Genomic DNA, 24,920 nt, shown 5'->3' with positions numbered 1-24,920 from the left:
TTTGTAAAAATCTCGATTTTTTTTTCGCACGATTACAAGACTTTCTCTATACTCGTATATACGAGAAAGTAAAAATACGTAGAATATCAAATTTGAAAACATTAAAATCTTAATTTAAAATACACCTTTAGGTCCTACTAAGCATTCCGTAACTCAATTTGCGTAATCTATTTACTACAAGTTAAACTAGTCTATCTAAGGGAAAAAAAGATTAATTATGAATTATAGAAAGAAATCTACCTGCGACAAAGTGTAACTTAAACATTTTACTCCAAAGGTAGAACGCACAACGGAACTTTAAACTGTGAAGAAGTAACAACAATTTGTTACCGAGAGTAGAGTGGTGACGTCACCCTCCCTCACCAATGTTGACCATTGACGATTTGCGTCACAACACTTCACGTGATCCGCCAACTGAAGAGCCGGCGCTCACTTCCGTTAGAGGGGACCTCTTAGAGTCGCGTATGAAACGACTACAGACATTTTTTTTAAAGAGTACAAATCTGTTTATTTTAAATAATCTTTTTAACAAAGTATTTTAGAATAACACTATATATACACTTGAAAGAAGAAAATAAGATGATTTCCTTGTAAAAATATAATAGTGCAACACTTAACATGGGTCGCTATATTGTCATTGACTACTTTAACTAAAATTTTATCAACGATCCTGACTTAATTTATAGTTGCATAAAAAGGTGGTACATTCCGTGTTTCTTTCAGGCATCTCTTCGGGGGTGTGGGAGAGGGGCACTGCTTCCCGAAGCACACCCCCCCCCCCCCCACACATATATAGTCTATGATAAAATATATTTTTTAACCAGGGTTCGCATCTATGCCAAAGTTTTAAGTGCCCCCCCTCCCCATAAAAATTGCCTGAAAGAAACCCTGATCTTGCCCACCAAAGTTACCAATGGGAAACTAATCTAAACTAGAGCCCATGGGGGGGGGGGGGGGGGGGTGAAGAATGTTTTAGAACAAATAACTGTTCAGTACATTTGAAGGGGAAGAAGTAATTATTTAACAAAAAAAATGTCGCATGCCGATTTCCCCCACAATTTTATTTTAGTAACTACTTCTGGTCCCAACCTAAAAATTAATCTTATCCAAACATTATACAAATCTATTTAAAAAAATATTCACCAGTACAAATTCGACTTTGATATTAATTATTTCACTAACACTTCCTGATCGCTGTTTTTACCTTTTGTTTACATTTCATTTGACACTCAGGGCAGTTTCGACTAATCAGAGAAGTTAAGGCATGGTGTCGATTCAATCAAAAAGCAGACGGCCTCAGAGAGACAAACATGAAGTTAACGTCATGTGTAGCCTGATAGGATCTGATTTCATACTGCTAGAATGTGCACGGGAAATTACACAGAGATGGTAGAACAGATTGTGTTAGATACAATTGTTTACTGCGGGAAGTAAACTATAGATGCACGTTTTGAAATCGACATCAAAATAGTCTCCGTAACCAGTAGCGTTATAAATATATGTTCATTTTTTTTTTAAATCTACGGGACGACGTGGACTAACGGTTGAGCTAACCAGAGTTTATTCCAAATGGAATTTATATAGAAAACATATACTTTTACCAGAAATCTCCATTCAGACCAAACATGCCAGTTATGAAGTTCGTATAACTTGGCACAATTTCGCAACAGTTTACTTCAAATTCGCTGCAGCACCAACGGTTTTAGAGAGATAACGATAGTCTACGTTTCAAGTTGAGCAGTCAAAGTAAAGTGATGGACTTAAGTTCTTGAACGCTAGTGAAACACTTACAAAATATAAACCGACCTTCATCCACATTTTATGTGAAAACGTAACAGGACTGAAGCAGGATCCATTTAGTTTACCCAATACGATCTGTCGCATCTAGTAGTAGAATGATTTCTTACCCCACTTCCCCCCCCCCCCCACCCAACAAGCAAGGCTATTCCGACAACGAACACAGCTATAGTTACACATCGTCAGCCTTTCGAGCACGTGTTTACCAAACGTGTGCTTGTTACGTCACTTGTTTACTAAACGTGTGCTGTCTACGTCACTTCTTTACTAAGCTTGTGCTTGTTACGTCACTTGCTAACTAAACGTATGTTCGTGACGACACATATTTACTAAACGTGTGCTCGATACGTCACATGTTTACTAAACGTGTGCTGGTTACGTAACTTAAGCCGCGAGTGGACTTACGGTATCTAACAATTCGATTACCCACCCTCATGATCGAAGAGCCAATATAACAGCTAAGTGAAAATAAAAGCTGAAACATTACTAACAAGTTGATATATGGATACAGGTAGTACAAATATAATAAAAATATGACTTAAATGGCCCAGACCATCAAGCCACAAATGATGAAAACAAACACGCGTGTAGAAACATCAACTGGCTGACACAGTGTATACCATGCTGTGTGTGTGTAACTTGGTGAGCTGCAAGTCAGAGAGCTATGTGATCGTGTACTGACTCACGGGGTAAAACTTGTTGCTATTTGCCGTCTCATCAATCTTGTGGCGCATGGCCATGAAACAAAACAAATGACGTAAGCGCTGTAAATCACACACAATATCAGAGTTCATTCAACTCTTTTTGTATAGCACACGCGACTAGAAAAAAAACCCAACATCAACAGGTACTTCAAAGTTTGCAAGACAGTACAGAAACATAAAGAGCTTATGGGTCTCTCTGTTTAGGGTAAGGACTGACCAACCTGTACCAAGACCCACACCTCCATTTACTACAATCATGTCGGAGAAGTACCCACATGGGGTAGCAAAAGTAAATAATGCGTGCGCTATCCTAAGGGGTCGTCCATAAATGACGTCACACTCGTAGGGGGGAGTGGGTCTGTAATTTTGTGACGACGGTGTGAGATGAGGGGAGGGGGGGGGGGGGGGGAAACAGATCGTGCGACGTCACACTTTTGCATTATAAAAAAGCAATGTTAGAAAACGTATTTTAGACGTTATTTCGCGTTTTAGAACACTTTTTAAATATGAATTGATTAAAATTCTCTATTTTGACAGAGTGGAGACAGGATTTTGGAAAAATATCCATGTTTTAAGAGAAATTCAACTGCAATTTTGAGGGGGGGGGGGGGGGGTTGTAGACTGGGGTTTGACGTCATTTTAGGGGGGGGGGGGCTGGCTTTTTGTGACGATGTGTGACGGAGGGGAGGGGAGAGGTAAGAATCGTCAAAAAAAAGCGTGACGTCATTTATGGATTACCCCCTAAGCTTTCATGTATATTCTTATTTAACATTAAGAGTTGGGATGACACTTCAAGTGCAATCGGATATAAATATATAAGCTTGTGACAAAACTGCTATTTTTTCGAGAAAAAATAGTGGCGAAATTTTGTATGATATGCTTTATGACCTTATGATTATGACATAAAATGAAGGTTTTTTAGAAACCGGAAATAAAAGCAAATACCACTCCTGTGATTGAAATTCGCTCCAACGTTGATATAAAACTAAAAATTAAATATAAGCCAATTGCTTATATATGAAATTTCGTCAACCTAACTGAAACTGTTCTCAAGTTATCGTGTTCACGTATACACACACAGACAGACAGACAAGATTGCAAGCCTCTCCAGCTCAAGAAGGTGTAAACGTCGAGTTGTGTTAAAAGCTTGATTACGATTTACGGCACGATTACAATACTTCATCTATATTCCGTATACGAGAAAGTAAAAATAAACAACATCAACCTTATGAAATATTGTCGGAGAGTCAGATATGGAAATGGTGGTTTTTACAATGTCGTTTACTCCGGGGAAATTGAAAACAAGGGGTGGGGGGGGGGTGGAAATACAATATTTAAATGTATAACGTTGTTTTGCTTTCGTTTTGACATCAGTGTTAGTTCATCAAATGTGGTGATCGAGTTCCCAACACACGATCGTTCAAGTGGTTAGATAATGGGAGATTGGCTGTAACACGGGTGGGCAGCTCTTCGGTGATTGTCACGTGATTATTGCGGACAAACACAGTAGTTCAAACAGTAGGAAGAAAAGTAAAATAATCTTTCGAACCTTATGGGCCATGTGGCATAGAATCTACCAAGCCAGCTCAAAACGGAGCTTATAAATCCATTTCTATTACAATTCACAAAAACTTTTTTAAAACAGTGAAATAATGGCTAAAATTCAGTTTGTAACATAACTTTAAAAAAAATTAAATTGCAAAAGTGTATCGTTCGATCCCACATTGTCACTCAAGTCCGACCCCCCTCCCCCTTATCCTTATGTATTTCATGTTTATCTTACCCTAAATTAAATTTATACTGCTAGCAACACAGTAAACATCTACAGTGTTTCTTCCAGACTTTTTTCTCCGGGGGGGCACTTGAAATTTTCGGGGGGGGGGGGGCGGTAAACTTTCTTCGGGGGGGGGGGGGGGCGGACACTGTTAAAAGTATATATTTTCTATATAAATTATATAATTTTCATTTCGTTCGGGGGGGGGGGGGGGGCGGTAAAAAATTATCGGGGGGGGGGGGGCGAAGCCCCCCCGAAGAGATGCCTGGAAGAAACTCTGAACATCTATAACCACGAAGTCGATTTCAACCCAACCCCAACACGGTACACCTTGCCGCAAAGTTCTGATGTTATTTTTAATCTTACTGATGTTGACATCGTTATTTCCTGACCAGCTGCAAAATATTTTCTACCACGTACGCTTAGGCCCTACACATCTTTACGGTGTCTACACTGAACAACCACTGTTTTAATTTACCACCGGCAGTAAAAAAAAAAAAAAGCCTCTAAAACGAAACGCCCGGGGTATCGTGAAATGACAAGTAAAACTGAATGGTTCACATTGTCACCGGGCTGGCAGATGTGTAACGTTATTCGCCGCGCGCGTCAAGGTCTACACACCGAACGATAACCTATCTCAGGGGAAAGTTGGGCCCCGAAAGTCCGACATGTAGAGTTGCGTGACTTGTCAGGCCAGCGCGCTATCAAGGCTAATTACGCGGGGGGCTGAGAAAGAGTATGACAAGTAAGGCACAGCGGGTATAAATAATGGGGGTTTACGGTTGATTTTCATCTAGTTTGGATATATGTTACAGTCAGACTTTCATAGGTGTAGTGAGTCGGACTACATACGTTAAAATATATATAGGGCCTACGTTCTAATCAAAGGTCAACAAGCTTAAGAAGTAGGCCCTATACTACATACATATCGTTGATTTTTAACAGCAAGGATGGCTTGTGATTGTGTTGGGCACAAATAGACCTAGAACGTAGAAGTAGGATTGAAACACACGAAGAAAGCTAACTAGAAGTTGTGAAATGTGAAAACAAACAAACAACAACAGAGAATTGGAAAAACAAAAAACAAACAAAACACTGCAGCTTTTTAGAATCCAGATGTTCAGCTAGGCGGTGTTTCTTTTATACCTTTTTCCGGGTGACTTTTTTTCTCCGGAGTTGCACTTGAAATTTTTTTTTGGGGGGGGGGGGGGGGGCGGACACTGTTAAAAGTATATTTTATCTATATAAATTCCATTTCGTTGGAGGGGGGGGGGGGGGGGGGCGGTAGACTTTCCCCCAAAGAGATGCCTGGAAGAAACTCTAGGGAGGGGGGGGGAGGGCGCACTTAAATTTCTGGAGCGGTCGGCGGACGATAGTTAAGTACTTGCGTATTAAGAGTCAATGTATGCATATTTTTAAAGTCAAGACTAGATACAGTAGCTTATAGATCTAAACGTAGTCTACTTAGTCCTTTGATAATATCTATGATCACTGACTCCTTAATATAGATTTTTTTCTCCGAGGGAGGGGGGGGGGGGGCGGTCACTGATAAAAGGATATTATTTTCTTTATTAATTCTAATTCGTTCCGGGGAGGGGGGGGGGGTTAGACGAGCTTCGCCCCCCCCCCCCCCCCCCCCAAGAGATTCCTAATATATAATAAACACTGCTTTAACATCCCCGATATCCCGACATAAACACAAACAACTGTTGCACTTGGCAAATTCAAGTTAAACGAATATAGATTCTACATTTTAAAACAAACACTATGACTCGGACTGGCATTAAAAGACAGAGGACGGGCATTAAAAGACAGACAGAAAACCTAAGGCTAGGTGCTAAGTCAAGTAAACAGATTAAACTACTGACAAGAATTGGTCACTTGACCCAACTAACAAACCGGTGGTTGAAGCTAGGGAATGTGTCTTGGTCCTAGCGATTCTTTGCGATTTTAATTTAATCAGTTCAATTTAACTTGGGTCTAAATCGTAATAAAACTCTTTAGGCACATTTACTTAGAATATTTTTTAACAAGAAACAAATTTAACAACTAGATTTTTACTTACAGATTTTCTGAGTACGGCCCACTCCGAGTAGTAAATCAAACAATGTCTGTCACACTTCAGTGGCACAGAGCCAAACAAATTGGCCAGCTGTATCATAGAACAAACACCGCGAACAGTTTGAATCACAAGTTACATTAGTTTTGTTTTTTTTAACCCACATTGGCCAGCATGCGATTCAAAGTAAAAATAAAACATAGACTTTAGATCTAGATTCTATAAATAATATAATAAGATTCTACTTCCTCGTCTGAGCCACTACTGTGTTGCTTATGTTTTGGGCTAGCCGCTAGTGTGTGAGATAGCCCTCGGCGTAGTTGTAGATCTGGTAAAAAAAAATAAAAGCCAAATTAAAACAGTTTCGTTGCTTTTGTTATTTTATATTATTTCAGACTTTTGTTTTTCACGCTAAATTTTAATTTTATTTTACCGTTTATAGGTCTAACATCCCACTTGAAATTAAATCAACTTTAATAAAATGTAGGCCGCCAGTGTAAAATAAAGTTGTGCCATTCGTAAAGTTTGCTATTTCAACAAACGTCCTTGACCCTCTCGCTTCTCAGCTGGCACAACCAATATGGCGGGAAAGTATTGTTACAGAATCCAGTGAATGTATCATTTATTAGTGACTCAAGACTCAAGATCTAGATCTATATTTTCTATTCTAGAATAGACATAGATTAGATCTAGCGTGTCTATTAAAGTTTTTCAGTTATGAAATTTAGGGGCAAAATCGTTGATATTGGCTGCATTCATCATTTTACAAGTAGGCCAGTTCTAGCCACTTCACTACTCACTACGTGACTACTGTGACTGTCACATAACAATTCATAACATTAGTCATTCATTAGGCCTAATACAGTAATAGTAATAACAATAATTGGTAAAATCACGATATAGCGTCGGAAATTATTGGGTAATGTTCGTTGAGTTTCGGTAACATTCGTTACTGTAAACCATACTTTATTTGACCGTTGAAAGAAAAATAAAGTCAAGTGCATTAAATTAATGTTTTAACTTAATTTAATGTTTAACTGACAAAAAATTAGCAACAATTAGTAAATCTAAATATTATTAATAAAGTCAAGTGTAGTAATTAATGTTTTTTTTTTAGGAAACAGAAAAAACCTGCAGAAGATTTGCGACAACCAGCTCTAGAATCTAGTTCTGTTAGTAAATAAGACGATTAGGCTAGATTAACTAAAGTTAAAAGTAGTAAGAATAAATAGAATAATGTTTAGTAGCAGCAATAATTAGCACATATACTTAAAATAATTAGAAATACAAAATAATTAGCAAAACAGTATTTAAAATGCAACTAAAATAATCCTTGCACATTTTTAAACATTATGTACTAAAAATAATATGGCGGCAAATAAATGATGGTTTACAGTATTTCCGGTGGTTTCCGGAACGGCTCGACAGACTACGCCTTGGTTGTACTGTTTTTTTACTGCTGTACAGTTCCGGAATAATAACCGACGCTATATCGTGATTTTACCCAATAATTAATTAATATTGACTAGTCGATCTCCTTACCAAAACCGGAAGTCAGAACCTGACCCTGAAACGTCATGCTCTTTTAGTTTTCGCATTTTAAGTGTTTTTGGGGGGTCCTATATACAAAAAACGAAAAAACTGCTAATCTAGCAATATCTCATCACTATTTTAATGCGAAATGCTAAGGAAATGGATACTATGGCTTAAATGCCAGAAACATTTGCGAGATATGTAGTAATAATTAATACAAGCATTTCTTATGGAGCACTCTCATTACGAACTGAACTGCAACGAAAAACGACCGACCTCCGGGCATCAGCGCTCGACAGCTCCTAGATATTTATATATTTGAGATATTTACCATGATTAATTACAATGATGCTGCTTCCCTTCTTCCTAAATCCAATTCCCCATAGAAATACCATGCCGCTGCTATTTTTAGCAACGTTACGCCATTGTTACGCTAGTTGTCAGATAGAAACAACTAATTTTTGTTTTTTGCGGAATGCACTGTTAAGTCTAGTATTTTAATTATAATTCAGTTTTAGCATGTGCAGAAATTGTGGGCATTATTATTGTATTAAAGTATTAGTAATTTTATAAGTATGTTGATTTTTTTTCTTCACTGCAAGCCAAGTAGGCCGACTGCACTGTTAGTTTCATTTAACATAATTCGTGACCGGTCATTAACCTTGTTAATATTAATACTTCGTGGCCTACCCGACTGTATAATTTATATGAAATAATATATAGTTTTTAATTAGGCCTTAGTATTGTATTTTAAACAATGCTCATTCCGAGCCTTTTTGTGCTAGATCTAATTAGGCCTACTGGCTTTTTTTTTTATTTTAGACTTGGTCAACCTCGTTAATGCTGTTGTGTCAGTTAAAAATATAGGTATTGTGTGTAAAATTTACGCAGTTACTCAGTTACTACGTAGAATGATATCAATAAATGAAGTAGTAATTATTTCCTTTTAGTTTTAGCAATCTTTTGATACAAAATGTCTAATATTTTATTTTCCAATATATCGTGGTGTGTGGCAGAGTAAACAGAACGGTGCGGTAGGTGACCTAGAATCTCCGAGTTCGAATCCGACGTAAATCAGTTGTGCTTTATTTTATTGTTTCACATGGGAAATGCGGATTTATTTTCTTTCTTTTTCAAAAAAAAATTTTTTTGAACGAAATAATATTTTATAAAATAATTATTCAAAATTTTCCAAACATCGTCGCTCGCATCGCTCGCGAGATCGACTGCTTACATTTTCTTGTCTGCGGGAGAAAAATGTTGATACGGTCGAGGGTTCACCGTGAGTTCAGCAGGCCTACCATACATACGTCACAGCATTAACTATTGCTGGTAGAGATCGTCGGTGGGCAATCCCACCCCTCCCCTCATAAACCAAGCAAATTGTAAATCAACTTAGGGTCATTTTAAGTTCACGCAAGCTTACAGGACTGTAGATTTACTACGCATAGCTGGTTAAAAAAAAAAAAAAAAAAAAGAAAACTTCGCCTAACCTAATGCTACTACAGAAGAGAATATTAATTATAGATTATTTAATTTTAAAGTTAAAAAAAAGTTCATTTATCATCTTACCTAATAATACTGTATTGTCGTTACAGTTAGAAGGACTAGATCTAGATTTCTGTCAGATCTATTTTTAGTTTTGGATATTAATTTTATTGTCATCTTCATGGGTATTGATTGTTCAATTCATCATGGAATGCCTAATGTCTTAAATTGTACATTGTACATAGAATTTATAATAAATATGTCTGATATTTCCTTAATAAACATAATGACTATAAAGTTTTATTTCTAACAAAATGTTTTGGTTTTTTTTGGTAACTAAAATACCCAATGTTGTCGTAATTGCTATGACATCATGCTACGAATGGAAAACACAAACCAACGTAACTTTTTGATATCTTTTGATGGCGAAAAAGAGTTTCGCATTTTAAGATGTTAATAGGTCATTTTGTTTTTGTTTTTTTTTCTCGGCCCCTAATTAAGCTAGACCATTAAATTTGATCTCAAATTAACCAGTAAGTGATATGGTTTGTAATGATATATGATAAGTGACAGAAAATTTTAATTAAAAAATTGTAATAAGACAACCTAAATTGACAAATATCAATAACTTATGACTTATACTATTATTAGTTCAAATATCAATATTTGACGTTGATAAAATTGACATTAGTAACAACTAACAACAAATCGTGAAATATCACATCTCAATTCAATTCAATAATAATCTCATGATTGAATTCTCATGTCTTCTTCTCATGATGATGATTTGATTAGGGCCATCATTAGGGCTTAGGGCCTAGAGTCTAGATCTAAATATTTTTAACATATTAATAGGAATAGAATTAGACCTATAAAATATTTTAAATTAAAAGTAACAATACTGTAAAAACTGACTTTACTGTCAACTAGCTAGTGTCATTCTCAACTATCAGTTCAATTACTAATAACATAAATACAGTATTAGTAATACTACTAAGACTAGGCCTATTACTAATAAATATAATTAAATTATATAGCCTAGGTAATATATAAGCAAAGGGCATTTACTTCTAGATCTAGAGAAAGAGATTTTACTTTAATATTTACTAATTACTAGGCTTACTACTAATAATTAAATAAAATAATTAAAATTGGACTCTAACTCTAGAATCAGGCCAGTCCACTCTTGGTGAAGCCAATGTCTCTCCCACCATAATACAGCTAAACTACCACAAAAGTTAGATTTTGTTGTTTGTGACAAACACATAGATCTAGATCTACAACACACACAACACAATCAAATTGATTAGCCTAAATAGAATCTATATAAAATAGGCCACCTAACTCATAAATTTGAAAACTGGTTGGTAGTGTTGCCATTTTTACCAGATTTAGATAAAATGTACTGTTAAATACAAAAAACAATCATGGACATGACTTTTATTTTTATTACTTAGACTTGTATGTAATTATTGTAATCAGGACCAGAGGCGTAGCGAGGGGGGCGGGGGTGCGGACCGCACCGGGTGACACCATTTAGGGGGGTGACACCAAGGCAAAAAATAGCAAAATATATAGAGAAAAACTTGAGGGGGGGGGGGTGCAAATAGAAAATTTGAAAGTTTGTCCCCGGGAAGGGTCGCTATGCCTCTGGGGGGTGACACCATTAAGTGCTGCACCGGGTGACACCCGACCTCGCTACCTCACTGATCAGGACAAGAGACATGCCATAGAATAAATAGATAGACCTTTTATGTTTTACATAAATCAAGGCCACAAAAAAAAATCAATAACCAAATTAGTAATTATAAGTTCCTAACCTAGTTGTATGTATTGTGTAGCTTTCAATAATTATACTGGGCCTCTAAGTGCTAATAAGGTGTGGTTGGGTAGGAGAGTGCACAGCTAATAACACAAAGGTCTTGAGTTTGGATTCTGGGCTAGAGTCCATAGGATGTCAACAAGTCCACCCATCTCTTAATAGATCTAGTACCTGGTGACAAGTCCATCCAACTCTTAACAGTACCTGACTCACTTAAGGAAAGTGGAGACAGCCTGGCATAGATCTAGATCTGACAGAACTATCCCTTTATATGCACAGGAACAGATGAACTCTACCAACATCACAAGCTTTAAAGTCTTTAAAAACAGTTTGAAAAGAAATTGAGATTAATATTTTTATAAATTGTAAATTAATTTGTTTATTACTTAAAAATTAAGCCTAATCTTTTTATGTCATTCTTTTCTCCTCAGATATAGTGGGGACCATCTCAAAACTAGTGAAAACATGCATTCTGCGTATCACAGAGGACAAAGTTTTTTTCATATTGTCAGAGCGTATAGGTGAAGGCGGGGCTCAAATATGGTGTGAACTCCCACAGGTAGGTCATGATATTTGCTGTAGGCCTATAATATAACATGGTAAAAAGTAATTGAGCTCATACAATGAAAGTTATATGTGAATCTGCACAGAAAAGCTATCCATTTTTTTGGATAGTTTTCATTGATCGTTGATGTAAATACTTTTTATGGTAATTCTCAGCTAGCTTTTAAATTCATATTATACCACATAACTTTTCTTAGGGTTTAAATGATTTGTAATGTATTTATATTTAAACATGATATGATTAAAAAAATTTTTTTCACTTTGCTTGTATACTGTTTGGTGATGATTGCAGAGATATATTGTTTTGGACCTATTGATATTCAAATTTTCTTCAGAGTCACTTCTTTGATGAGTTTGCAATGGAAGGTGTGTCCCAAGACGCAAATGAAATTTACCTTGAAGTCTCCCCTGACCTGATGTTGAGATCTCTGAAGACTGCACATTCTGCCAAGTGGATCAAGATCAAACTTACAAAGAAGCATGTCCCTTGTTTAACCATGGAGATTGATTTGGTACTTGTTTTTAAATTACTAAACCATCAGATTTTTAAACAGTACATTCACTATCTCATTTGATGATTAGGCTTGGTTATATCTTCTTTTTTTATATTTCTTATTTGAATTTTTTTTTGGATTCATTGGTTAAAAAAAGTTAATTTGTTTAGTGGATCCGAATCAAATTTTGATTTTTATTACATTTGAAGTATTATGACAGCTGTAATATAATGATTGTATAATTTAAAAATTTAGCCAAGTGGCAGCTCCAATCAAAGATTAGTTGTGCATGATGTGCCTGTCACTGTTGTGGCCAGAAAGCATTGGCCAGATTTTACAGAACCTGAGATGCCAAAATTTGATGTAGGTTTGAGTACTCAGTGCTTTACAAGTTAGTTACGATTATAATTTTAAAAAGCGCTAGACTGCTAACCCGAAAGTCATGGGTTTGAATTCTTATTTAAGTCAGTAAAACGTCCCTGAGTCCACCCAGCTCTGAAAGTAATGGCGGCTGGGCATAGTGCTGACCACACTATCCCTCCATAAGCCGAAGTCACAGAAACAAGTGAACTTTATTTTACTTGCCTCACGGACCATCAGGATTTGAAATGGAACTTTTTAAATAATTTAAATATTTGTGTACTTCTCCATCAGCTTTTGTGTGTTTTAGAATAGCAGTTATGTCTAATAATGATCTTCAATTCTAAATATAACTCTATAGTGTTTTATTGAAGACACATGTTGTAAAATGTGTTATTCTTTTTGCAGGTTAGTATTGCAATGCCTCAGCTGAAAGTGTTAAAAAATGTGGTTGACAAAATGAAGAATCTCAACAATTATCTGGTAAGCAAAATTTCTTTGATATTAGCATTAAGTGTTAGTTAAAATAAGTAAGCTAAACAAGAAATTTTTTATTGATCGTGTGTGTGTGACTATAGGCCATTTTTCTGCAGTCTCTTTCAGCCAATAACAATGGCGAAATGAAGTTGTCAGTTGAAACAGAAATGGTTTCTGTGAGCACGCACTTTCAGAACTTGCACAACCCAACCTGGAGTAAGTATGCAAAGCTATTGCAAAGAAATTTAGCCTCTACTGATTAAATATTGACTTCCAAAAGTGGGGGCATAACAATTCTCAGTATCTGATTAAAATAAAGTTTTTAAAATGTTTAAATTGTGTGAATATCTGTTAGTGCCTATAAACAACATGCTATTTTGTAGGTATCCCTTTAGTTTTCAGTGCTTTATGGAATCTTAATCATACAAGATTAAAATAATGCAGTTTGATTTTGGAGTTTTCTATCCTAGATGATTGCTTTCCCCAGCTATTGGGTCTCACCTGCCCAGGGGTTTGTACTCGGGACTTTTCGGTTTAGCAACCATGAGCTTTAACGACCTGACTATGTACCTTGATTAATTTGAGCTGCTATTATTAGTAATATTAAACACAAAGCAAAATTTTCCATTAGCATAGTAAAATCACCCAAATATGTTTACAGCCTCAGGGTTAGACTTGAGTTGTTGTAATATTTGGGTTGTTTGATATTGGGAGATATGCCTTATAATAATCATATATTTTATTCAGAAATTAAAAATGTACTAAATTTGAAAATCTTAAAGCTGTACTAAAAATATTTCTATATATTGAAGCTAGGGAAGGAGGCAGCCAACAGTTGTCACAGTCTTCTGATCAGAACTCAAATGAATTCTTTACTGCTAGAGTTGACATACGAAAGTTTGCTATGTTCCTTAACAGCCAGCAAGTCAATCCTAGTCGAGTTGTCTGCAGTAAGTTATCATAAAGCTCTTTATTTCTGTTGTTTTATCATAAAGCTCTTTATTTCTGTTGTTTTAACATAAAGCTCTTTATTTCTGTTGTTTTATCATAAAGCTCTTTATTTCTGTTGTTTTATCATAAAGCTCTTTATTTCTATTGTTTTAATTAGTTAAGAAAGTTTCATTTTACTGATTGGAAAGTGCCCCATGCTGGTGGAACATAATAAGGAAAACAAATTAAGTTTGTTTTTTAAGAAGAATTTTTTCACAATTTTACAGATGTTGTCCACCATCGAATGATCCATTTTTTCCTGATGCATGATGATGTGTCACTTCAGTATTTTTTACCTGTTGTGTCCAGATGACATGGAACTGTTTACTTAAGGGAGAAACTGTTTCTTATGACTCTCGCTCATGTATATATATAAATAAATAATTAAATTATTTTGCTTGTCATGTTATTAACTTTGCCATTAAAATATTTTATCCAAATTTTTTTCTGCATTTTGAATTTTGCCCACATTGCAGTTTAATAAAAGAACCTTTAGCTTTTCAATAGTTAGATGTATTTAATCCTTAGTACCTGATTAGCTGATGAATTTATTTTTAGGATACCACTCATCCAACAGCATTACCTGTGTCAGCTAAAAGTGTTAAACAGGAATTATACATTTTTAGCTGAAAAAAATAAAAATGACCCGGATAATTTTATTTTTTATAGCTGGTAAAGTTCAAATCTACATTTTGCACATTCATCTTTTCTTGTAGGTGCCAAATACACATGAGGCAGATGAAGTAGAGTTAATCTTTTTCAATGACCTTTACACACAAGGAGTTAGTGTGTTCACCAATATACCCAGCCGCCTTTATTTTTCTAAGTGAGTCATGTACCATTAAGAGCTGTGTGGACTCAGGAATGTCCTACTTTCTTGAGCCGGTGATCTGAACTCAAAACTTTTGCTGTCCCTATTTTTACACATTAGTGTTCTTATATAAAAACACTACATAAATGCTGAAATGACCATTTGTACTACATTAATAAACACAGCCTTTTACAGAACAAGAACTGTTCTATTTAGGCTCCAGTTACTTCCATGTTAAATGCAATCATCAAACTGACTAGACAAGTCAATAAAAACCCAGAGTCCAACAATACATTTGAAAAAGTTTTTTAAATGCAGAAAAATAAATACAACACACAATTTTGTAGACTTTTTTTGAGTTAATAAATAGGCCCCGTCTTTGCTGATTTGTTTCTTAAAAAACTGCTGTCCCAATCTTTTTATACTTTATTATAAAAGACAACCCAAATTAGGTCTAAAATGTTTAACATAAACTTGCCTAGACAAAAAGAAAGAAATTTTTAAACATAATTGGCAAATATGTGTAGTGAAGCTAAGAACATTTAGTGCCAAAATTGTGAACACTAGTAAAAATAACCAAATATATACTGCTTAAAGCAGAACTCAAACCAGTGCCTGGTGTTTTTTTTAGTAAAATTAAAAAATTAAATGTATATTTATTAACCCCACAGCAAAGTTTTTGAACACCATTAAATGGAAGCACACAAACATGTAAACATTTTGTTCATAAAATTTTACCATGGCAACCACTTGAAAACACAATCATTAACCGCATACACAATCATTACATGCAGACACAATAATTAACAGCATGTATAAAAACAGTTGTTCTTTGCAATACCTAAATAACAGTAAAAAATGACATTGCATTGACTGTAAAGTAAATCTCAATGACATTGAGCATCCATGACAAAATAATGTACAAGTTACCCTATTATCCATTATAAATTAAGCCAACTTTTAAAAATATTTATTTATGTTCCTTGAAGTTAATTTTAATTTGGTCCATAAATGAATGAAAAGTACTATACATTTCCTAGTGCTTTTAATTAGTCTATGCATATAAAATTTAGAATTACGTCCCTTACCTAGTGAAAGTAAAAAAAAAGATTAACAATAAACTACATCCAACAGAAGGTATAACTATAACATTTCATTATAATAAATATTGCATTGTGAGTATGAATTTACTAGATGAAATATGTTACAACAGTAATTATTGTAAAGGGAAATAAATTTACAAATCTAAAAGACAAAATACAGTTCACTGATGTGAGAAAGTTGTTTAAAAAGATTTTTTTTTTCAATTAAAGATGTATATGAATACCATATTTGATGTGCTTAAAGAGTAACTGAAAATGAAAAACCAGGATCACAACAATTTTTTGTCACAGCCGAGTACCTGATAGTGAAACAAAATAAGACAATGCTGAAGAAAAAAAAAAAAAAAGACAACTGCTCAATAAATACTGATTTTGTATGATGATCTTTTTAAATCACAAGTAACATTGTAATGAAAATGTAAAGCTCACTTTCCATATGTCCATGACAACGGACACAGAAATTTTAAAACCATTAAAACAACAGGTTGCATCATACCACACAGATTCACAATCAGTTCTGTATGATCATTTCATCATGTATTATTGTTACTGGCTGTTTACTAGGACCACTTGCTTTTGAGTGTTAATAAAAGAAATTCTCACTTTTATGAACACTAGTCTATAAGTCTTTACATCCTTAACAATGAATGTGCTGAAGCTTGTATTTAATCCAAGAAACAAAACTCATGGTCCTAAAAGAGTTAAACTCCTAGTCCTGAAAGGGTTAAGATTAATTACTTTGAGAAACTAAACCTTGCTTTATACAGCAGACATCATCTTTTCTGTTACGCCATTCTCAGCTGGCTGATTTATAACTCGCAATTTTGCATTTCTTTGTCTGGAAGAAATATAAAAATAAACACTGTACCTCATGCATTTATTTACACATATTAAAAGGGTCAATAAAAAGCTAACAATCAGCCATTTACAATTAAAACAGTCTTACCTTTTATGCAAACGTATGGCAACCAAAATGGCAACACAGAAAACAAATAGGGCTGTGCAGATGATACCAGCGTAGGCTCCATGAGACAGGCCAAACAGAGTGCTCTCATATGTATCGTAAAGCTTCATGGTATGTTCTGAAAATAGTTACGTTAAATAAAAACACAAAATTTATTTCAAAATCAATGAATATACAATATAATAATATAACATAATGATTTATAATATATATATCTTGCTGTTAATGCAAAAAAGTCCTATCTTTAAACATTGATGAAAAATCCTTATAAAACATTCTGTGGTGTTTTTTTTTCAATGAACTGTAGATTACTCTGATGTGTAATTTGTATACATAAAAAATTGGGATCTGATAGGATTACATATAAAGAATATTAGGGTTGTAAAACCTATAATCTGTAACTGCATCATTGTCATCTTAAGAAGAACCAACATCAGTTTAATTGATTACAAAAAATTAAAACCTGCAGCTGATTCGCTATAATAGGATATTTAAGGTTAGCTTTAACCTATTTTTTGTGCCCACTTATAACTGCTTTACTGCACTGATTTCATCTGCAGTTAAATTTTTGACAATTAACTATTACTGGTATTCGTAAATAGCATTTGGTAAAATAAAATGAAATACATCCTACAAGCCAATGGTAAACGACATCAGAGTTGTGGCACTTTGAATATATTGGAAAAAATTATTTATGGAAAAAACATGCTGGTTAAATAGTTAGAAATACTAACCAGGAATTCTGATACATGAGTAATTGTTGCTTGGGTCAATCTCGTATCCATTGCAGCACTCTTCTATAACTCGAATTTTATCTATAGTTCGATTACGCTCCAGTGCACATTCATAAGTCCTAAAAATGAAAATGTAAAAAACTTTCTTTACTTCTGTTTAACAGATTTTAAAAATATAATGGAAATTTAGTTTAGGAAATTTACAATTGGCAGTGGAAATTTAAAAAAATGTAATGTAGTTTTAGAAAAAAAAATTGTTCTCACTCGTAATATGTGCACATGCCATTAGTAAACCAACCACACTTTGCCTGGTAAGGCTGCGTACACTGTGTTATCTCTGTAAATGTCTCTAGATGTTTTTCAATCTTCAGACGGGTGCACCATCTGGCCCTGAGGAGTTATCAAGCCAAATTCTTTCAACTTTATACATCATAAAAGAATTGAACTAACACCAGTTCACAACTTTCACCAAAGAGTTAGTGTTTAATTAATCCTACATTAGAAAAATAAATCAATTTTAAAAAGTACAGGTTTACTTATAGATACTTAACCAAGAGATAGTGGTAAAGATTAGAGAGTTTAAAATTTTGATTAAAGGGCATAGTGCTGACCACACTAACCCTTCATATGCAGAGGTCAAAAGAAACAGATGAGCTCTATTAGACACACATTTGAATGCATGAATTTAATATTCTTTTATAAATTTGACACATGAGAAAAATCTAACATACCTGCTCATGTGTATTGCCAGAACAAAAACAAGAAGTAGCCAAACAAACTGCACCACAGACATTGTTGTCAGCTGTTTAAATTTTATCCATCAATCTATTCATGAAAAATAAAAAAGTGGATAGTTAGGTACTTAATATCATAACATTAAGTTATCCTCACCTATTTTAGTGCTTTTAAATTTATAGGCCAACTTATAGGCCTATAGTTGAAACTAAAGTTATTTAACTCTAAGCTGAGACTATAGTATAATATAATACTATTATATAAAGGCTAAAGTAAGGCCAAAAAAATAAGGCCTAGAGTCCAGGTCTAATCAGTGTTTCTTCCAGACTTTTTTCTCGGGGGGGGGGTGGGGGTGGAAAGAGGCGGACACTGTTAAAAGTATAGTATATATACTTTCCATTTCGTTCAGGGGGGGGGGGGGGGCAGCAAATGATGCCTGGAAGAAACAATGGGTCTAATTAAAATAAGTTACCAAACAGTTGTGCCTAATCTAAGAATCTTTAAGTCCATTCTATTGTTATATCTAGATTGTAGTATCCAGATCTAGAATTTTCACATTTTAAATAAATTATATACTTCTGTTAGTGTTAGGCCTAAGTGTAGATCATATTAATCGTAACTAATATCTAGATCTAGTATAGATTCTATACTCTAAGTCTAACTAGTAACTAACTTAACTAAATTTAAATATGATTGGACTGTGTAGTTCTACTAACAACTTCTAGTCACTGGAACTTGTTACACTAATAGTAAAATTAACGTTTTGTTATAAAACGACATTACAACTGACAGTCTCTTAGACTTAAAGTAACAGTAAAATAAAAATACTTCAAATACCCTCGGCCCTCGACACTTTGTCAACGTGGTGCACAGCAACTGGCAGCAACATCAACTTTTTATTTAAAACGTTGAACGAATGTCGTTGTCAATGATGTTGTGTTAATTGCAGTGTGATCTACAAAAATCTACAGACTACACGACTGTACCTATGTTTATATCTAGATCTAGTGTCCACGACTGTACTGTGTACAAAGTTACAGTGTGTCCAGTAGTGTCCACTGACTTCTACACACGTCAACCTCACAGCTGATTGCTGGTCTAGAAAGAAGAGAACTCTCGATCTAGATCTAGATCTAGATCTAGATTCTAGCTGCTGGAGCGATAGTTTTATATTAAAGATTAATAATTAGCTTAAAATACTCTACTGAAAACGTTGTAATAAAAAGCTTGCAATAATGAAAATCCACCCGCTTGTCAATGTTGGATAGCCGTAAAGAATTAACTCGTCTTTCATAGACTTTGTCTTATGATTGTTTATCTGTCCTCAACCACTTTTGTTATTAAACTGGGTCAGGTCAGAATCCTATTTATAAACGAACCGGAAGCAGTAGACTACACAGTTCAGTACATGGTCGTACAACCCTTCCAACCCTTCTACACAGTAAAACCAAAAGCTTAGCGTTGCTAGCTACAAGTTAGGGGGGGGGGGGGGGGGGGGGGAAGTGAACTTTGAGTCGATTCCCCATTAAAAAAAAGATCAAGATTAGGCTTACATGGATCTCGTTTTTTAACAAAATGACTTTATTCCCCCCCCCCCCCCCTGTGAATTATATTCGAACAAAATCGGATTAAGGGCAGACACCACAATAAAATATTTGGTCGTTATTAATATTGCTTAAGTTAAAGGCAGTGTTTCTTTCAGACATTTTTTTCCGAGGGGGTGGGGGGCGCTTAAATTATACTTTAAGCATTTTCTGTACAAAGTTTTTTTTTCTTTTTCGTTCAGGAGGGGGGGGGGGGGGGGGCAGAAGAGATGTCAGAAAGAAATACTGGTTAAGGGGGATTTAATACATTCATTTTTTTTTACATTGTCGTATAAGCAGCATACACGGAATTAGGCCCTATTATAATCTTGCAAAAATCGAAAGCAACATTCCACCAAGTCGTTACATTTTTTGGTCTGTAAGTGTGTGTATCTGTGTGTATATCGTTTAAGATTATAAGAGTCTCAGTTGTAATAAAAAACAAAATTAACAATACAAGACGTTACATATTTGCTTCTGTTGGGTTTAGCAGATTTACATTTCTCTCATTATGATTTGTACTTGACCTATTCCCCTGTTTTACTCAGTGTCAAGTACCCAGGTTTACATTTTTTTTACGGTTGATTATAAAAGGATTTTTTTTTAATTTAAGAAAATTTAAAATAATTGTTAATTTGTGATTAGAGAAGTCTGCAACTCAAAGTAAGATTCTTATTTATAATATTCAGTTGTTTACTAATTGATTCTTTAATTTCTCGTTTAGTCTTTGGGGTCATCCATAAATGACGTCACGCTTTTTTGACGATTTTTACCTACCCTCCCCTCCGTCACACGTCGTCAAAAAAAGCCAAACCCAACACCTAAAATGACGTCACACCTCAGCCTACAACCCCCATCAAAATAGCAGTTGAATTTTTTTTAAAACATCCATATTTTCTAAAATCTTGTCTGAACTCGGTCAAAATAGAGTATTTTAATCAACTCTATTACAATTTATTGAAACAGTTTTCTAAAACGCGAAATAACGTCTAAAATTCTTTTTCTAACATTGCTTTTATATACTGCAAAAGTGTGACGTCGCACAATTTGAAACCCCCTCCCCCTCATCACACACTGTCACAAAATTACGGACCCCTCCTCCCCCCTACGAGTGTGACGTCATTTATGGACGACCCCCTTTTGCTTAAAATAGAATCTGATAGCTTTTTGAAACAAATTAGCATAAATATGAAACAATATTTAAATTTGTTTTTTTTGAATTGGTCTTTAATAATCAACAACAAACACTGATTTGTATTTTTATTTTATAGCTATTAAATTTCTTTTTTGCAACACATTTTTTTTTTTGAAAAAAAAAAACGAAGCACTGTTTCCCTTGGTCATTTTAAAGCTTTAAATGGGAGGTAGCCGGTGTCTTTGATAATAGAACATATTTGGACTATTTGGACTAATACTATATTAATATTCTGACATTTTTGTTAAAATTTAGTTGCATTGGAAATATCACTATTTTGATGCTTCATCTTTTGTCTGTCTCTCGTCACCTTTTGACAGTCACATACATACATGCATGCTTACAAACACACGCACAGTCACTCTCACACACACACACACACACACACACACACACACACACGCGCGCGCGCACGCACACACACACAGTGAAGATTAATAGCTAATTGCTTGTTGAGAGTTTCCATGACATAATAAAGTGAACCAAATTGCTGTTAATTGCACACAGCACCAAGTTCAAATAATCAAATTAACTCTCAAATAATTGGATGCACTTTCTCGTACACTAATTTCTCATGGAAACCGAATGCATGCATTGGTTGACGGAAATACACATTATTGTTGTCACGGCTATTCTTGGATTCTCGCGTCTCCCTCTACTCAACTCCAACACTTTAAGAAAAAAAAAACACAATCACATCTCATTTCACATTTCAAGTAAATTTAAATTTAACACTAGTTATTAACGCCCTCCCCCTCCATTTCCAAGTTGCGAGATGTCTAATCTCCCCACCCCCCACCCTCAGCGAGGTTGTCAGCTGTCTAATTCTCTCCCCCCCCCCTTATAAGTTTCGAACTGTTATAACTTCTGCCTACAAGAAGAAAAGGCTAAAAAAAACCAATCTCTCCAGGTAATTTTTTAATGACCCAAGTCCAATTGCTCACTTCAATAAAAACCTTGAATGGCAAAATCCTATATTGTGTCGATTTTTTACAATATCGTTTCGTTTTTAAAAAAAATGTCCTATCGATTTTTTTACAATATCGTATCGTTTAAAAAAAATCCTATCGATTTCTTACAATATCGTATAGTTTAAAAAATATCCTATCGATTTTTTTACAATATCGTATCGTTTTTAAAAAAAAAATATCGTATAGTTTTTTTACAATATCATCTCGTTTAAAAAATATCCTATCGATTTTTTACAATATCGTATCGTTTTAAAAAAAATATCGTATCGTTTTTTTACAATATGGTATCGTTTAAAAAATATTGTATCGATTGTTGATGTTAGGGTCAGAGCTAAGAATACGTTACAGCCTGGGTTAGGGCGAAGGGAAAAGTTAGGATTAATTCAGGGATAGGGTAAAAGATCGGAACTTCGTTAAGTGTTGTGATATTTTAATACTAGCACTCTTCTTATCGTAGTTTATATGGATGGGGGTAGAGAGAGAGTATGCATAGAGGTATGCGTGTAAATATGTATACCATGTATATATATGTGAATACGTATGTAGGGGGTATTCTTGGCATATTTTCTAGTGCTTGACTTACTGAAAACAGAATTCCGATAGAATAGTTTCCCCTCACCAAGGATTCTTCCAATTTATAATCATTTATACCCAACAGTTCAATAGATTAAAAAAAAAAACCTCAGTCTTTTCCTGTGTTAAAAAAAATAAAACTCTACCTCTCTCGATACGAAACAAAAGAAAAACAATGATCAACCAGCAGAGTAATTGGAGAAATATTTTATTGTTACATTTTTTTTGTTACTGATAATAATGTAATTAAAAACGTGCATATAAGGAATTGATTAAGAAATACGATAGCAGATAATTATTTTAAATAAAATCTCGTATTCCCCTCAAATACACGTCAACAATGTTCATCACGTTGCCATAGCAACTGCACTCGTTTCTCACGATTCAAACCAGTCTTTCAACGCCACGCAATTGTTATTTTTTTCCTAATTAAAATTCAGCTAAACCATAATGAAATAATGTACGTGAAGATATAACCAGGCTTAGCTCCAACTGGTGAACATACAGTTTATTAAAGTTACCGCTCCTGGCTATAATTCCTAATTACAATGGTCGTTTCTGATGATAGTTGTCATTCCTGATGACAGTTGTCGTTCCTGATTTGAAATTATCGTTCCTGATTTGAAATTGTCGTTCCTGATTTGAAATTGTCGTTCCTGGCTAGAAATGTACCAGCAAATCGAGACCAGAATGAACAATAAAAAAACCACACACTCAATTTATATAAATGAATTTATATATATACTATTTACATTATGTAATTTACAAAAAAAAACCCAACAAAAACAAAAAAAACTAGATCTAAGATCTATACACAACAACTACTTATTTTTAACGTTCATGCTTTTAGTGAAATTGTTTTTTGAAAAATGAGCTGTGGAAATGTAAATAGATTTCTACCACTCAAATACTTCTTTAACTGTTAACAACAATCAGAACTAGCATCAATAAATAAAAAACAATCTTATTTAAAAAGTTATTTTAATAATTAAAATTGTTTCTAATTTACACCTAGGATTTGAGAGTCATTTCTTTCTTAAAATGAAAAGACCCACTGTTATTGTTTTGTTTTCGTTCAAGCATTTACCTTTGAACTTTGACCTGGACGGAAATACTACAATACAAGAACAAAAATAAAAAAAAATAAAAAAATAAAAACAAACAGCTAAAAACCGTCGGATAGCTAAAATATTATCACTTTTGAATCATTCACATTAAACCGTATCACATTGGTTAATCTTAAACAACACATGAACTGAATTACTGTCATCTATCTACAGACAGCGAACTCTTTCAAAAATAATTAATTAAGTTAATGAATTTACATCTTCGAAGTATTGGCGCAAATAATGAATGAATCTCACATTCTCAACATCAGTGGAATTACTCAGGAGATAAATATGCACTATGGTATGTAGTTCTAGTGCCCACTTAAGCTCATACGTTTGTTTGCTTTGTGTACTAATGCATGTATTCTTAGTGCTTAGTTATTTACGTAAGAATATATTTAGCTCATATCGTGCAAGAAGTCATAAAATAAACAAGCTTGTTACATATCAATACATTTGACACATAAGGTTGTCAAATATAAATACATTTGACACAAAAGGTTGTCAAATATGAATACATTGTTACGTGCGAATACATTCGACTCATAAGGTATAACATCAATAATACACTCTAGCTTTATTATGTATGAATACATTTGTCTTATTAGGTAGCCTACACTAGAACGTTTCTGAGAAAGCGTTTTAAAAAAGCTAATCTATTATCTGGTTTTCTGTGAAGACAAAACAAATATATTGCAGCGCTGATCAGGATTATCAAGGTCTGTGCTGTTTAATACTACACCCCATTAACGGCTTTTGTTTATATATATATATATATATATATATATATATATATATATATATATATATATATATATATATATATATATATATATTATTTGTGTGTATATACATATGTATATAGATGCATGCACACAGACACAAGAAACCTAAAAGGTTTACAAAAATGGACGACCACACTACAGGTCATATGGCTCACCCACCCTGGTATTAATAAACTGCGTGCTGGGGCTGGAATTTAAATTTAAAAGAAAATAAACCAACGCCAATTCCATAGTAATTTGGTCTTATGAAATATTATGGAGCCGTATCACGTGAGTCAGGTAGTTTTTAACCAAC

At 34.3% G+C, this 24,920-nt stretch overlaps 2 protein-coding genes across 4 annotated transcripts; one reads left to right on the top strand and one right to left on the bottom strand.

The window, feature by feature from the left end:
• The first annotated feature begins 7,018 nt into the window (after nucleotides 1–7,018).
• On the top strand, nucleotides 7,019–14,464 carry LOC131928805 (checkpoint protein HUS1-like). Its single transcript, XM_059284937.1, has 8 exons — nucleotides 7,019–7,103; nucleotides 11,609–11,736; nucleotides 12,077–12,253; nucleotides 12,491–12,598; nucleotides 13,004–13,078; nucleotides 13,189–13,288; nucleotides 13,885–14,022; nucleotides 14,290–14,464. The coding sequence occupies exons 1-8, from the start codon at nucleotides 7,052–7,054 to the stop codon at nucleotides 14,373–14,375; spliced, it is 864 nt and encodes a 287-aa protein (XP_059140920.1). The 5' UTR covers nucleotides 7,019–7,051; the 3' UTR covers nucleotides 14,376–14,464.
• A 699-nt stretch (nucleotides 14,465–15,163) lies between these two features.
• Nucleotides 15,164–19,768, bottom strand: LOC131928807 (uncharacterized). Of its 3 annotated transcripts, none has more exons than XM_059284938.1 (6): nucleotides 19,641–19,768; nucleotides 18,406–18,499; nucleotides 17,939–18,064; nucleotides 17,675–17,793; nucleotides 16,923–17,058; nucleotides 15,164–16,814 (listed from the first exon to the last, which is right to left on the bottom strand). In XM_059284938.1, the coding sequence occupies exons 2-6, from the start codon at nucleotides 18,465–18,467 to the stop codon at nucleotides 16,736–16,738; spliced, it is 522 nt and encodes a 173-aa protein (XP_059140921.1). In that variant the 5' UTR covers nucleotides 18,468–18,499; nucleotides 19,641–19,768; the 3' UTR covers nucleotides 15,164–16,735. The 3 variants fall into 3 exon arrangements, with proteins under 3 accessions (XP_059140921.1, XP_059140922.1, XP_059140923.1); XM_059284939.1 differs by having other exon boundaries at nucleotides 19,615–19,762; XM_059284940.1 differs by lacking the exon at nucleotides 19,641–19,768 and adding an exon at nucleotides 19,247–19,265.
• Nucleotides 19,769–24,920: the final 5,152 nt, after the last annotated feature.

This window comes from Physella acuta, unplaced genomic scaffold (assembly GCF_028476545.2).
Source record: "Physella acuta isolate Inbredline_101_S28 unplaced genomic scaffold, ASM2847654v3 ptg001551l, whole genome shotgun sequence".
NCBI classification, from domain to species: Eukaryota; Metazoa; Mollusca; class Gastropoda; family Physidae; genus Physella; species Physella acuta.
The sequence above is the reverse complement of the archived record's forward strand: the minus strand, read 5'-3'. Positions and strand labels throughout refer to the sequence as shown.